Raw genomic sequence first — 16,338 nt, 5'->3', positions numbered from 1 at the left:
AGCCTCGTAGCTAGCCCTACGGGGCAGGAGAGGGCTCTCTCCGGTCTATCTCGATAAAGATCTTCAAAGGGCAAGATAGCCAATAAGGAAACACTGATTTTAGGCTAGTAAACTGATAAAAGGTTTGAATTGGGAAGTTTTAAGATTTTGGTGGAAAATCGGGGAAAGGAAATTTTGGGTGCGGGGATTGGACACAGTTTTTGCAGGGGGTTCTTTGGGGCAAGGTAAGAGACTGTATTGATGCTTTTGAATTAAGTGAATGGATAGGAATGACCGGTGAAGGGCTAAAGAAAGCAATAAACCTTCAAGAGTTCTCTTTAGACAGATGAAAACATAAATATTAAGCAAACTTAAAAGCAGAGCATGGCAATCATGAATTCTACTTTAACACTTCATTTGCCTAATTTGCAGAAGGAAAAGTAAGGAGATGAATCACATAACAAACTTACAAGTACAAAGAGAAACACACCATCAATACATGTAACCACATGAATCCCAAAAAGGACTGCAAAACCCTGGTCTTTCTTCCTTTGCCAAAATTGCAGAGATACAATGAGTAATACAATAGAGCTTTCTCCCTCAAGAGTCCAACCTCTCCAACCTCTGAAAATGACTAAGAAAATACATAATATAGGCAAGCTAACACCTTTCCTTGCCTCTAGGGGTCGAGCTCATCCTTCTAGGAGCTGTTTCAACCAATTCTAAACTGAGCACTAAAATCTAGCCAGTCAAAACAACTTGTCTCTATAAGCTAGGAAACTAATTCATTCATTAAATGTATGCTATTTCATGAATGAATCTTCTAGAGTAGGTAAATAAGTGTCATGTCAACATGAAAATACATAAATTACATCAAAGAGGGTGAAAAATCCCATCACAAGTCAAAACTGGTCAAAGCTGGGCGAATTCCTGAGCTGTAGATGAATTCCTATGAAAACTGCCCAACGGGTCGCGCCCTCTTTCTGAACGGGTCGCGCTACTCTGGAGCTAATTTTGAGGTACTTCAAGGTGTCCAAATGAGGCAAAAGTGGGCTTGTTGGAAGGTTCTGGATGTCTACTTTCCAACCAAAGTGGAATTTCTGAATTTGGTGGTCATTTGCCCCTCCAAAATTGCAATCTCCCAAGACTGCTTCCCGTGTGTCAAAAATGTGGCAGAAAGTCATTTTTTGCTTGTTTTTTTGACTTTCTGGAGGCCCAAAACTTGGTGAAATTTCTTGGCAATGGTTGAGCAAGTGTAACTTTCCATGACAAATCCAGAAATTCTGAGTTTTCCCAAAATGGAGTTGCCCAACGAAAGGGTCGCGCGCGGCGCGCGACCCATTGGTGGAGAAAACCTGTTTTTGGCACAAAAAATTCACAATTGACAAAATTTTCTCCAAATTTCTTGAAATTTGGGCTGGGAGTCCCCAATAAAGTACCATGCTCAGTCAAAGAGGCTTTGGCCAAAATTTGGAGTGGATCGGGCCTTTTCCGTCGTTTTAGTGCCTTGGCCAACCTCCTTGGATCTAGCTATTGCAATTTTGACATTTCTCTAAAACCATGACACCTGTGCAAAAAGTGAAGGAGGTTTTTCTTCTTTGGCACGTTATGGAGGAAAACCTCTCTCATGTTTCCAAAATTCATCTTTTATTGCTCTGGAACATCATTTGAGTGCGACTTGTCCCGATGTGCGAAACAAGGAATTTTGTCGAAATGGAGCGAAATGAAGGGGATAGGGGGCTTCTAAATTCTTGGGGAAATTTCTGGGAGTGGAGAGGGATGTTAGGAAGCAGGGGAAAGTGGAATCTCAGAGATTGAGCAAGGGGAAGGGGTCCAAAAGGGCAAAACACAGGCCAAACCTAGAAAATTGCCAGGTTGTAGCTAGAAACTAGGGTTTGTGCGAAAATGAGGAATTTGGTGGATCTAAGGGATGGGAAGCATTTGATAAGGTATATGAAGGATAGGGGAAGGTGTATGAACATCAGGATACAAGTTTTGCCGATGATTTGACCATCCAAGAGAAATTGCCTTCAAAACCCTAGGAGAGGGAAATGACCTTACCTAGGCGCAACTGAAGCATGAACAAGGTGTACAATGACTCATTAGACACTGAGATGATAATGACAACCCTATGAATGATGATAGACTCAGCTGAATGATGACATGGACTGACATTTGGACAACTTTAGAAGGAGTGAAAGCAAACCCTAGACCTAATGCCTAGTGACCAAATTTTGCTTGAAGACTCACTGAAATGACAAAATTTGACCTTGACACTTTAAAATCACTTTGTAAGAGCATATTTGATCACTGGAGGAAGGCTGGAAAGACTGACACTAACAGCTCGGATGGATGAATCTAGATCTAGGGTCTTTAATCTCGTTCAACAGTTTGCTCAAGTACGAGTCTAACCATGTGAAATGTGATCTGAAGTCGAACATGGGAAGACACCATCTGATTACTAGCTAATGATGTTAGCTGTTAACAGATGCGAGAGAAATCACCAATAATGATAATGATCCTCAAGGTACCACAGTACATTCCGCATGGTGTGAATGGATGATTTGATGTCGAACACCATACAAAGTATTTCGTTTGAATGAGATTGATGTATGCCTATCGCCGGAAGCGAGAATCTTGCCATTGATGCATGCAAGCTTCAAGGTATTGAATGGGTGTTTATAAATCAACTTCTTGGATAATGTGTTGATGTTGACAAGAAGCGATTCATCACAGGAGGTCCTTGATGTATCCCACATTAACAACACGAAACGAGTGTAGTGATTTTAGAGATGGAATTTGACTGACAACACAAGGTTCAGGAATGGCGGTCATGAAAATGAAGGTTTATGGTATTGCAAAAGATGACTTCTCTTGAACATATTGGCGACACTGAATGAATTGGCAGCATTGACCCAAAACCAAAGTAATGGATGGTGTGATAGACCATAGTGTGATAACCATCAAGTAGATAACCCAACCCAAATAATTTGAATGAATTGGCAGCATTGATCCAAAACCAAAGTGCTATATGGTATGATAGACCAATTGTGTGATGACCATCAAGCTAATAACCCAACCTAGATAGTCACAGTGATGGAGTGAAAGTGTCATGTTCAAAAGCGACCTTCTACCATAAAGTGGTTTTCCCATTTTCCCCAATCATTGCTGACCAGTACCTCTTTATTTTTATCAAGCTTGAGGAGGATAACATATGCTTGTTGTATAATTTCACCCTTTGGGTGAATCCATCACTATTTGATGTTTTAACGAGTCTAGCAAAGGTGAAACTCGGTCTTGTCTAGATGGACAAGTTTGTCACTATTTGATGTTTTAACGAGTTTAACGACAAAGATAACTCGGTCCTTTTCATGTTTAGAGAGTTTTAAAAGGGACAAAAAGAAAACTCCACAAGTTATTTTTCGTAAATTAATCTCTCAAGTCCAAAAAAGCATAAAATAATACAAGAGAGATATCATTTCCAATCCTTTAACGAGCTGGAAAGGACAAGCGCTCGACAATATTTTCATGTTTAGAGAGTTTGAAAAGAGCTTAAAGAGGACTCCACTTTGAGGAACGAGTGGTGACTAGGGTAGCAACTGGTTCCTGGTGATGTTGGAACTTCTCAAAACATGTTGATTTATGTGAAGACGCTGGCTCATAAGACCACTCATTGCAACTATTCCTCAAAAAGGGTAAAACAACCAAGTGAAAGCGTATGATCGACCAAAGGGATGGTGGCGATGGGATGAAAAAAACCAAGGCTCATATGATGAAAGAGACTGATAGAATGGAAATCATAAGGGTTAAAAATGGAAATGGGTTCATTTTTACACAATCTTGAACCATAGGGAACTATGCTTGGGTTCAGTTTCATGTTTACACAAGCTTGAAACAAAAAACTATGCTTGAATTCAGTTTCATTTTTACACAAGCTTGAAATGAAGAACTATGCTTGAGTTCAATTCCATTTTTACACAAGCTTGAAACAAAGAACTATGCATGAAATGGGTTTACATGCCCCGAGCAAGATGAAAGGGAGAGTCTCCTGTAACCAGATGGAAGTTGTTGTGGAGAAGCAGGACGGTTATCCAACACTTTTTGGGCTTCGTCCAGATAGGGACAAATGTGAATGGGGTGATTCCCTTCACATAACCTACAGGGAAACTTAAATTTACCACTAGGTCCATGCCCCCTAAGCTTCATTACATTCACCTAATTAGACTATTGGTGGCTATCAGGTGGATGGAATGAAGGTTCTTTTACGAGATCAAGTGAAAGACTCGACTAGGATTTTACGAGATCTAATCAAAGACTTGACTTGGAAATTTTCTCTAGGGGACCTTGCTTCATTTTTTAATGATCTTGACACAAGACAAGGAACTCTGCTCAGATTCCTTGTTTCGTTTTTTAACGAGCTTGACACAAGACAAGGAACTATGCTCATATCCTTGGTTTCATTTTTTAACGAGGTTGACACAATACAAGGAACTATCCTCATGGACCTATTTCATTTTTTAATGAGGTTAACACAGTAAAAGAACTATCCTCATATTCCTTGTTTCATTTTTTTAACAAGGTTGACACAAGACAAAGAACTCTCCTCAACTCCTTAGTTTCATTTTTTAACGAGGTTGACACAAGACCAGGAACTATCCTCATACTCCTTGTTTCATTTTTTAACGAGGTTGACACAAGACAAAGAACTCTCCTCAGATCCTTGGTTTCATTTTTAACGAGGTTGACACAATACCAGGAACTATCCTCATATTCCTTGTTTCATTTTTTAACGAGGTTGACACAAAACTAGGAACTGTCCTCATATCCTTGATCATGAACCATACAAGGTCATGACTTCCAAGAGGTTCTCATCTTATGGGAGAACAATGCTCTAGAATGGATTTGTATCAAGGAAACTGAGATCTGGTTCCAATGCCCCCAGTACATAATGTACAACATCACTAAATTGATCGTCAGTTGATGTAGGTATGGAACGAGTCGCCACATAATTAACCCATGGCGGGGATGATACCATTGGTACAAAAGGACCATTTAGGGAATATGGTTGACTGGGAGCCATATTTGGACCGGGAAATGAACGCTGGTCAAAGGTGACAATTCTGCCTTCATGCAGGAAACAAATCACTCGAAAGAGTGTTGAAACAATAGCTCCTATGTCATAAACATAGTCACACCCTAGAAGTAAGTTGTAATCTGAAGGGCCTGGGACTACCATCACATTCAGATAAACGATTTTTCTTCCCAAAGTAATAGGCAAATGAGGAAGGATCCCTAATGGTTGAATGGTTCCTCTATTAAAAGACAATAGGTTTTGCGTAACTGGCACAAGCGGCGATGAACCAAGATCTTGCCAAGCAGTTGAGGAAAGGATACTCACTGATGCACCTTCATCTATAATAGTGCCTGATACAATCATATTACAAACCTGTACCATGATCTGGAAAGGCACAAAAGAAGGAAGACAAAATCCTACCAGTCGATTCCAATCAAAGGAAGTGACCAGACTACTTGGAGGGGGGAAAAGGATTAACCCCTTGAGTTACAAGTGCGGGAGGATTTTCCTCCTGTCTTGATGGAATAGGAGGATTTCCCCCAAGCTCATCGGAATCTAAAGAGACAAAAAGAACCTGAGTGGTATCATATTCACTCTCTTTGGAAAAGGTACGATTAACTGAAGGTGAAATTGGGTCAACTGTTTCTTTGACTTGTTGATTTGGGTCGGGAATAGACTCATAGGATTCACTTTCAGAGAGAGTGGGTTTGACTAACGGTTGATTTTGGTTAGTCAATTTATCAACTAGTGAAGGATTTAGGGAGAGTTTCCTGTAACTAGATGGAAGTCGTTGCGGTGAAGTAGGACGGTTATCCAACACTTTTTTGTCTTCGTCCAGATAGGGACAAGGGTGAATGGGGTGATTCCCTTCACATAAACTACAGGGAAACTTAACTTTACCCTTTTTTCCATGAACTTTACTACTGCTAGTTGATGGTGTGTCATGAGCATGATCTCCAGAAGTTGATGACACAGGATGATGTGAACGGGAAGACCATTCTTCTAAGATATGAGGAATATCAGAATAATTTCAAAGAAGATGGTCTCCCACAAAACGTTTGCATGTATATCGAACTTTGTGAGGCTTGACGAACGATTTCTCATTAGATGTTGCATTCAAAGCAATGGTTGCTTGGTTTCCCCTCTGCTGAATTTGGTTCTTCTTCTTCTTCTTCCCTTTCTTCTTCTTCTTAGCCACCTGGTTACTAGTACCAATACTTTCACCAGGCGAAGAGTAAGAAGGGGAGGAAGAAACAACCGAGGAAGAAGGCAACGGGTCAACTTTTGGATCAGCTCGAGGTTGATTTTTTCTAGTTCAAGGAGTACTCGATTGCGGAGAAATCACGAAATTTTGAACGAAGGAGGTTGAAAACAACCATACTGGCAAGCCAATGGTAAATCCCGGAAGGGACAATGTAGCCATATATGGAGCACCAATATTTCCAAATGGAGGAAAAGGACTAGGATTCCCATCAAAAGGAATTCCTTGATCAGTGGACTCCGGATTTGTCGCCATATGTTTCAGCCTAAGATCAACTAAGGAGTGAGCGTGGAGGATGTTATCCATGGTGAATTAAATTTATTTTAATCAAAGTAACATAACAAAACAAAAGAGGGATAATCTAGGAAAAAGGTTTACCAAGCAACTGCGAACTACAAAATACCTCTCGACAAACCGATAAGTATGGGTAGGCAATCTCCCCGAATGCTGTGTTCGGTGTATCACAGTGTACAAGGCATCCGACTTGGTTACCTAAGGATGGATAGCAACCTAGTGTTGTCCTCTCATATATACCTGAAAGTACGTGGAGGCCCAATACGTATAAGCATTGTCTAATGCAAAATCGCACAGTGAGAGCATTCCCATATACTTTACGTACTGTAACACCGCCCTATATACCTGAAGGTACGTGGGCGAGCTACGATATACTCACGTATGTGGAATGAGGTATCACACTTGGGATGTATTGCAGACAAGTTAGCGACCACTGCTTTGTTTTACGATGCCGGAACATGTCTCTAGCCTAGACCTCTAAATGTTTTTCGTTATGTGAAAATGCTCCATTAGGAAAATTCAAATAAATTTTAAGTTGATCTTCTTTAGAATTTGCCTTTCAAGGTTCACTAGGTGATGTATGTTTTCAATTCCTAAAATGCAACTAATATGATAAGCATTCTTTCCATTTAATTTAACAATGAAAATCCTTAGCTAGTAGGGATAGAGCAATCATATTTTTTACAAAAAGCAAAGAGCACATCTAATGCAATTTCCCTATCTATTCCTTTCAAGCATTCACAAACTACAATATGAATGATGCACGTTTTTATTTTCGAATCCCTTAGTTTTATGATGAACAAAAAAGGAAATATGCACATACAATCAATCAATCTTTAATAAGAACGAAGACTTTTACAACAATTCCGTTTCGAAGGAAAAAAAGACTTTACGACACTTTCTTTTGAACAAAGATTAATCAACTATATTCTAACTTTGACTATAGACTGATAATGAAAAAGAAAAAATTAAAGAAACATTAATCAATCAAATCAAAGTAGGGTTGGCAAAGGAGATAAAAAATTGTTCTCTGAGACATGACATTCATTGATCAATCAGCGAGAAATCAAACAGAGAAAAGTTGGCAAAATCACTTTCCAAAGGTGGGAATTTGACCTAAGGTTGATCAGCACAGGTCAAAGAGGGCCTAATTGCGATGCAGAGCACTTTCTCTCACTCAAGGGTGCTCTACAGAGAACTGTTCCCTAACCAAGCCTGCTCTGATTTCTAAGAGGTCACTCAAGAGTCATCTGACCTCAATTTTTTACCAAAATTCAATGCAAAAGAGCGGAAATACAGTCAATGAACACAAATAGGGTCTACAAGAATGTCTTAGGAGGTGAATAAGCTACTAGGAAAGGTGATAGTTTCCCCAGCGGAGTTGCTAATTTGATTTGGAGAATTTAACATCTACGGATAAACACTAATTCACTATACAAGTAGCTATGCCTAGAACAACAGTTGAAAGTGTTTTAGACTTTTCCTATAAGCAATGGATAAGATAAGAAAATAGAAGGCCTACTTGTAGTTTCGCTTTCCTCTCGTCTCCCTTGTATCGATTCCGTCGCTCCTTCCCATACTTAATCCGCTTGAGAAGTACCCTATAAACATGAAAAAAGACAAAAACTGATCAAAGCATACTATCCATTGAATATAACTGAAAGGAATCAGAAGAAATTCACACATATAAGCATTATGAAAGAACACAACATATGGAAAAAGGTTCAAACACTTTATTAGATAGAAGAAGGAACTACAACCATCAGTGCTTGATTCAAGGTCATTCCTCCAGCTTGGATCCCATCCACATCACATTAAAAGCATGACAAACTTGTAGCATCACAACACTTGCTTCAAAGCCAAATCTCATAACAACATTATCTCCTTACAATTCAACATAGTCCAGCCCTTGATCACTTAAATGAGTGGTCAATTTATAGGAGAATGAAGGAGGTTTTGTCATAAATGGTGGCATTGAATGGCCTTCCATACTTAGAATTAGTTCCATGGAGGAAGGGATGAGAGGATAGAATGCACCTTAACTCATTCCTCATCCATTTTCGAGCTCATAGGAATAGATAAATGAGGGAAGCTTCTAGATGACTCCGAGAGATAAGAATATTCCCCAAACCCCAATTGGATTTCGCTCAAATTCGCCCAACATAGCCTAAAGAGAGCTTAGGTTCTTTGCAGAGCACCCTGACAGTGTATCTACCTACGCTGTAGAGCACCCTGGCAGTGTATCTACCTGCGCTGGTCCCTTTGGAGACCATTTCTGGATGTCTTAGGTCATGAAACTTTCTGGGAAGGAGGCATTCAAAGGGGTGACTTGTTTAGGGCATGTAGCAACTGAAATTAGCATTTGATGAACCCTAAAACACTAATCTGGATGATGGGATTGATGTGCCCAAATGGATTTGCAACACCTTTGCTACACATCACAGTTATCTTCACCAACCACACAACAATTCCATGCCCCATAACATCATGTGATTCTTGTTCTTCATACTCTTCTTCCTTTCTTTTCTCCTCCATCAAATTCATGTCAATAACCTCCAACAATCTCTCGAGGAATGCATCGCTCACCCAACTTTGCAATGATTGCCCTTCTTCTGAGAACACTCCATCTGTCGGCTTCTTTCCAGCGATCGTTTCCAACACCAAGATGTTGTAGCTATACACGTCCCCTTTCATGGACAGCCGCCCTCCTATACCATATTCTGTAATCAATTTATATGTATATAGATACACACACACACACACACACACACACACACATATATATACATATATATATATATACATATATATATACATATATATATACATATATATATATATATATATATATATATATATATATATATATATATACATATATATATACATATATATATATATATATACATATATATATATATATATACATATATACATATATATATATATATATATATACATATACATATACATATATATATATATATATATATATATAATCAATATTTATATATATTATCTTTATAAATCAGTGACTCATATATATCCCATATACAATATGGCTCATCAATCAAGTGTATCAGTATTTACTTGTTGCTAACATATCATATCACAAGATTGGAGGTGTCCTTTTAGGCTGCTATTGTTGAATCGTCATGAGCTTGCGGCGAGATCATGAGGCGTGAAATACCGAAATCTCCAACATGGGTCGTCATAGTGTCATCTAGCAAAATGTTGGAAGGTTTAAGATCGCAATGAACAATGGCCAGAGAGAAGTGATGGTGAAGATATGTCATTCCATGAGCCACGTCCTTGAGAATGCTCAACAATATTTTCAGACCCAACCTCCAATTATTTTCACTACTGTGGCGGAGCCCCCTCCTCCAAAATCGCCTGCGCACAAAAGCAGTGTGCCTAAAACCGCCTTCCCCCCTCCTGCGTCAGCAATACATCATGCTGACGTCATCATCCTGCGTCGGCCTCCTACCACCGTGTCCTTGCCACGTAGCTGCCACCATACTACCACGTCATCTCTTCCACCGTACCGCCACGTCACCTGGCTGTACTTCTGACGTCACCCTGCTGATGTAACCCTGCCACGTCACCGCCGTACTGGGACCCACCGCTGATGTCATGCTGATGTCATCATCAAAAAGCGCGAAGGGCGCAAATCGCAGCCTAGAGAGCCCAAAATGAAAATCTGAGGCAGTTTTTGATGCACGATTAGCGCCTAGCGCTAATCACGCATCGCTAAGGGAAATAGGCCAAAATGGAAAGCCCTTTCATGGCTCGGCCTCCAGCAGGCCCGAAAGTCGCAAAATGACAAGAATTTCTTCGCGCAGCATTCAAAAAGGGGCAAAGACAATTTGTAAAGTAGCAGAGGGCTGAACAACAGCCATGAAAGGTCGATGCAACAGTTTAAAGAGTATCAGAAGTGAGAAAGGCGCACATTCAGTACCAAAGCATATCAAGGAAGCGACAAAGAGTATCAGTCGAATGTTTTTATTGAAAAACTTTTATTCCCAATGCAGGTGAACATTGAATGACCTCCAACAAAGTCAAAGAAAACGGTGGAGCTTTAATCAAGGCTCTCCCATCACAGTTAATGCACCTCAGAACCACTCAGGAGCATGGATCAAAACCCAAAGCACAGTTATGGCTAAGTGGCCAGCACAGAGCCATAAAGACAACACATTAAATTCTTTTTTGATACAGCTGCACCCAGCGCAGCTCGAGGATATTTTCCTGCATTTATTTCAGACATGTGTTAGGTTAAAGACACTTATTACAGCAGATCTGACTGGGATCTGATTTTGTAGATATTTTATCTATAAAACCACCCTAATTCACTGTTTAAAGGGTTGGTTGGTTGTATAGCTCCAAGAGAGACTCGCTCTGCATACCTGATGTTTTACTTAATAAAAGACTGCTGAAAAGCTTGGAGGAATGACTGTGTGCTGTGTATTAATGTTTTTGAAGAATTGAGTGTGGAATTCTTGTGCTGCAACATGACTCAATAAGTGCTTCTTATCTCTGTTTCAATTTCATATATTTCTTTATCATACCTGTATCACCATCTAAATAGCAGAAAGAAAGGTTAGCTTAGAACTTGTTTAACTGCACTCTATGCTCAATTTCTGTTGTTTCTTTATGTTTTCATCTGAATTAGTAATGAATATGAATTCCCTATGGCTCATATTTCCCCTAATTCACTCATGTTTGACAGTTATCTAGGGATTCTTCACTGCTCCTAGATAGAGCTCATTCACCTTCCCTCTGCTAAGCTGAACGAGAGATTCTTAACTTCCTCTCATTCCTACCCCTCATTCCATCCTTTTAGCTTGAATCATTGTTTCATGTGCAGCTAGCTTGCTCCATATTCCCTCTTGTGACTAAGAAAATGCACCGACAGTCCCACTCCTTGACTCCACGCCCAATGGTTCTAAAACTTTCATGCTATCCCTGCCTCTTATCCTTCCCACCAAAACTCAAACAAAACCCCTTGAACTCAATAACTAGCCTAAAATCATCATCAACAAAACTAAATCCTAAAGAGAGAGCCCTCTCTGACTGCTGGTGGGCTAGCACCTGCAGTCCAAAGATTGGTTTGTGGTTACCTCGGTCGTATCCCTTAAGGAGCCAAGGGACAACCTGAGTGATAACAACTACAATGAAAATTCTTATCCAGGCTTCCCTCCAACATGAACTCCATAATCAAATATTTGACCTACAAACTTGAGCATACGCCCACCATTCTCACCAGATTCCGATGTCAGACTCTGCCCAACGTCTTGCATTTTTTTATGAGTCTCTTGTATGCACCTCCTGATGTGGCCAACTGTATAAATTTGACAGCAATGATTGTGGCATTGTCTAATACGCCCTTATACACTAACCCACGGGTGCCATGTCCCACTAGGTTATTGGGGTTGAAACCATTAGTTTCTCTATTCACCTCTTCTTCACTTACAATCTTTCTCTCCCAGAGTTGGCTCCTGAGCATCCTCCCTAATCTCGCAGAAATATTTCCCACAATGCAGACTTTCTACTACAAAAATATATCAAAACCATGAAGGCTAGGCAAAATAAAAATAGCAAAGTCAAACCAACCGAAGTGGCCAAGATAACTACCCTTCTTTTGGAATCATGATGGTGCCTTGTCGTCAATTTACAATGAGGTAACTGTATCCATATGCCACACAGTCCAGTGTTTCCTAAGAATGATGTAACATTCAGTTTTATGAAAGCTCCAAACGATGGTACTTCTCCTGTGAAGTTATTTTATGACAAGTTTAAATCCGTGAGCTTCTGTAATTTCTCTATAAAGCGAGGTAGGGGACTGGAAAGCTTATTGAAAGAGGGATCCAAATCTTGAAGTTCTGCAAGTTGATCGATTTATGTCAGAATTGTGACTTCTAATGAATTGTAAGAAAGATTAAGGTAATCCAGTCCAGCAAAATTCACTAATTGGTTGGGTATGCTTCCCGAAAAATTATTGGCAGAGAGGTCAATTGCTTGAACCATATGCATTCCTCCCAGTTCAGTAGGCAGCCTTCCCGTGAGCGCACTATGTGAGACATTAATGTAGAACTGTAGGTTATGAAGGCTAGCCACTTTGGATGACATCACACCGCTTCGCTGATTGTAACTGAGGTCCAGAAGCTCGAGATTGGAACAATTCCCTATATCACTATTTGGTATATTACTACTGAACTTGTTATAGCTGAGATCTAATATTCTCAACTGCTATAAACTTGCAAAAAAATGATGATTTTTTCCAGAAAACGCATTTTTAGAAAGGTCCAGTACAAAAAGAGCTTTCAATTGACTGAATTGATAGGGTATATTACCTTCCAAGTTATTCTCGCCAAGGTCCAACACTTGAAGAGTAGACAACCCTCCTAGTGCAGAAGGAACTTCTCCAGAGAAAAAATTTCCAACTAGACTCAACAGGATCAATCCAGTGAGGTTTCTCATCTCCTGGGGTATCTTACCAGTGAAACGATTCTCATATAAATATAGATGAATAAGATTTTGAGAAAGATGACATATGCTTCCAGGCAAGTCACCCTTAAGATCATTGATGGAAAAATCAAGTGTTTACAGATTGGTGAAGTTTGAAAGTGCTCCAAATATGGAAATGGATTGCTCACTATACAAATGATTATCATGAAGTGTAAGTTTCTGTAGAAGATAGAGCTTTCCAAATTCTCGAGGTATGCCTCCGGTTAAAAATTTTTGATCGAGTTGGAACACTAAAATCTATGAGCAATTTCCAAAATATTTCAGAATGGTACCATTTAATTCGTTTCCCCAGAGTGGAAAATACTCTAAATTTGAGAGCTTTGTACCTATCTCCCATGAGATTTCTCCAGTAAGCCCGTGTTGGAATAAATATAATCCGTGTAACTCCATGTAATTAAGCAGCGAAGGCGAGATTCCTCCACTAAGCTAGTTTGCTCCAAGAGACAGAATTTTAATTCTAGTGAGCAAGCCAAGCTGAGAAGGGATAGTGACACTAAGGAAGTTATTTCCTAAAACCAGAAATTCCAGCACGGAACAATTTCCCAAGGATTTAGGCACTTTCCCAGTCAATCCGTTTGTGTACAGTGAAAGATTTCGCAGGTTTTGTAATTGGCCGAGACCACTTGGAATAGTCCCTATCAAATTATTGAAGGACAAGTGAAGCATCCTGAGAGATGTGCAATCTTTCAAAACCTCTGGAATGGATGATATCAAGTCATTCTTATTAAGTAACAAACATTTTAAGCGACACAACTTGCCCAATCCATTCAAGATTGTGCTAAATAAACTTTTAAAAGTGAGGTTCAACATGCCAAGAAAGGAGATGTTACCAAAATGTGGAGGTATTGTCCCTTGCAAGCTCATGTTGTATAGATTTAAGCAAGATACACGCAGTTTCTGAGGATGGCAGGTGACACCACCGCAATTGCAGACATGATTGGTAGCAAAATCGCAGTTGGCCAAGGTGTGAGAAGGATCATATGTGAGGGAGGTCTTGAATGCTTGTATGGATTCTATATCGACCCGCAATCATTCACAAATTTTCTCATCATAATGTAAATCATGAGATGGGTGTTTGCAAAAACAAAGATGAGCATTAGTGTGGTGATGATGAGGATGAAATCCATGGAAGCTTCCATCAATCCTCAGATGGGCAGTTGATAAAATTAAGGAAGTATCTATTGCAGTGAGAAATAAAAGGAAGTGTTTGCTATAATCAGTTGGACTCAATAAAGGAGTAGAGGTTAATTATTTTTTCAAAGCATCAAATGAGTGTTGCGCGAAATCGTCCCATAGAAATGGGACCCCTTTCTTGAGAAGTCTCATAAATCCTTTAGTAATCTTGGCATAATTAGTGATAAATCTCCTTAAGAAATTGGCTTTTCCTTGAAGACTCTGAAGTTGATGAATAGTGGATGGGGGAGGCAACTGAAGTATTTCCTCAACCTTGAAGGGATCTACATGAATCCCTTCAGTAGAAATGATGAATCCCAACAACTGACCGGACGTGACAGCGAAAACACACTTATTTAGATTCAAACGGATTTTGTAGAAACGACATCATTCAAAAATTAATCGAAGAATCTTGGGATGATCAATCCTCTTTCGAGAATGAGCAGCCAAATCATTCAAGTAGGCTTCGATAATATGTTTGATATCGTGGAAAGCATATGACATGGTCCGCTGAAAGGTAGCTCTAACATTCTTAAGTCCAAAAGGAATATTCTTATATGCAAATGTACCCCAGGGGCAAATAAAATCTGTCTTATTATGATCTTCGGGAGGAATAATGATTTGATTATAACCGGAATATCAATCCATAAAAGAGAAATTGTCATTACCTGCACACTCATTGATAATCTGATCAATAAATGGTATGGGGTAATTATCTTTAGGACAAGCCTTATTCAAGTCCCTAAAGTCAATGCACACACGGATCGTTCCTTGCTTCTTGTCAACTGGGACTAGATTCAAGACCCACTCAGTTAAAGGAATGGGGTATATGAAACCCGCCTTAAGCAACTTTTCAACCTCAGCTTTGATAGCTGCTGCTTTCCTAGGTTTTACTGGTTGAAGCTTCTATCGAATAGGTTTTGCATTTTCATATGTCTTGATCTCATGCTAGGCTATAGATGGATATATCCCAGGCATTTCCTCATAATACCAAGCAAACACATCTAAAAACTCTTTAAAGAGATCGGTATAAATTAAAATTTCTTCAGGGGACCAATCAGCTCCAATGAAGACATTCTTGATAACATTGGGATTCCTAAAGATGTTCACTGGACAATTTTTGAAATGATAGACATGTTACCTTCACCCGAAACATGCGTTGGAGCCAAAGGATTTAAAACTGCGTAAACATCACCAGTAGATGAAGGACTGGGAAATATTGATTCTACTTGCAAATCAGGGAGGAAACATGACCGATGATGCAAATCATCCCATGACCTCTCAATACCCATCATTTCTTATAGAAGTGCTTATTTGGATGGAAAAATAGTATCTAGGAAATCCATAGTAGAATCTGAATCTAGAGTCCAAGACAAAGCCACATCCCCATTCAGATCCTTCATTGAAAGAGGAGTAGGATCAGAGTCTGCACTGTTAACTATAGATTCATAATCAATTTAAGATGCATACATAGGAAATGCCATTCCACCCACTTTGCCCCCATCTAACATGGTGGTAGAAGAGGGCAAGGGCCAAGGATCCAAAAAATAATGAGTTCCAAAGAACTCTCTTCGAGAAGGTGCCTTGGAAGATGAAATAGCACTAATACGAGAAATAGGAGCAAGAAAATCAAAGGTAGCCATTAATGAAGAATACATCCCAACTCCTAGATTCTCAATAGGCTTCTTAGAATTGTTCACTAAGGGAACTGTAGATTCAAAAGATGCATTGGATTCACTCGGAGAATAATCCATATGATTAACCATTACAATTCTCCCTTCATGAGGAAAATAGAGGATGTGGAATAACGATGATACAATAACATCCATCTCGTAAACCTAATTTCTTCCCCAAAGGAGATTATAATCCAAATTTGCACCAACTATTTCTACTTCGATATTTACAACATTGCCCCCAACACAGACGGGAAAGGATGAAATAACCCCATGTGGCCTATGAGAATGACCATCAAATGTTGTTAAGAGAGTAGGTGACGGAACAGCCTGAGGTGATCCAATAGCCTCCCAACATG

The 16,338-nt window shown here is 39.5% G+C and overlaps 1 protein-coding gene across 1 annotated transcript in view; it reads right to left on the bottom strand.

Moving 5' to 3' along the window:
* The window catches only part of LOC149173450 (uncharacterized), an 87,763-nt gene that overhangs the window by 49,166 nt on the left and 22,259 nt on the right, over positions 1-16,338 (bottom strand). The window contains exon 3 of the mRNA XM_089426701.1: positions 9,035-9,328. Within this exon, the coding sequence (XP_089282827.1) occupies positions 9,035-9,328 (294 nt within the window). The remainder of the gene's footprint in view (positions 1-9,034; positions 9,329-16,338) is intronic.

Source organism: Pinus tabuliformis, chromosome 4_2 (assembly GCF_031772625.1).
Source record: "Pinus tabuliformis cultivar Carrire ecotype Pingquan chromosome 4_2, CPIR1, whole genome shotgun sequence".
Classification (NCBI taxonomy): domain Eukaryota; kingdom Viridiplantae; phylum Streptophyta; class Pinopsida; order Pinales; family Pinaceae; genus Pinus; species Pinus tabuliformis.
This window is presented reverse-complemented; position numbering and strand designations above follow the sequence as displayed.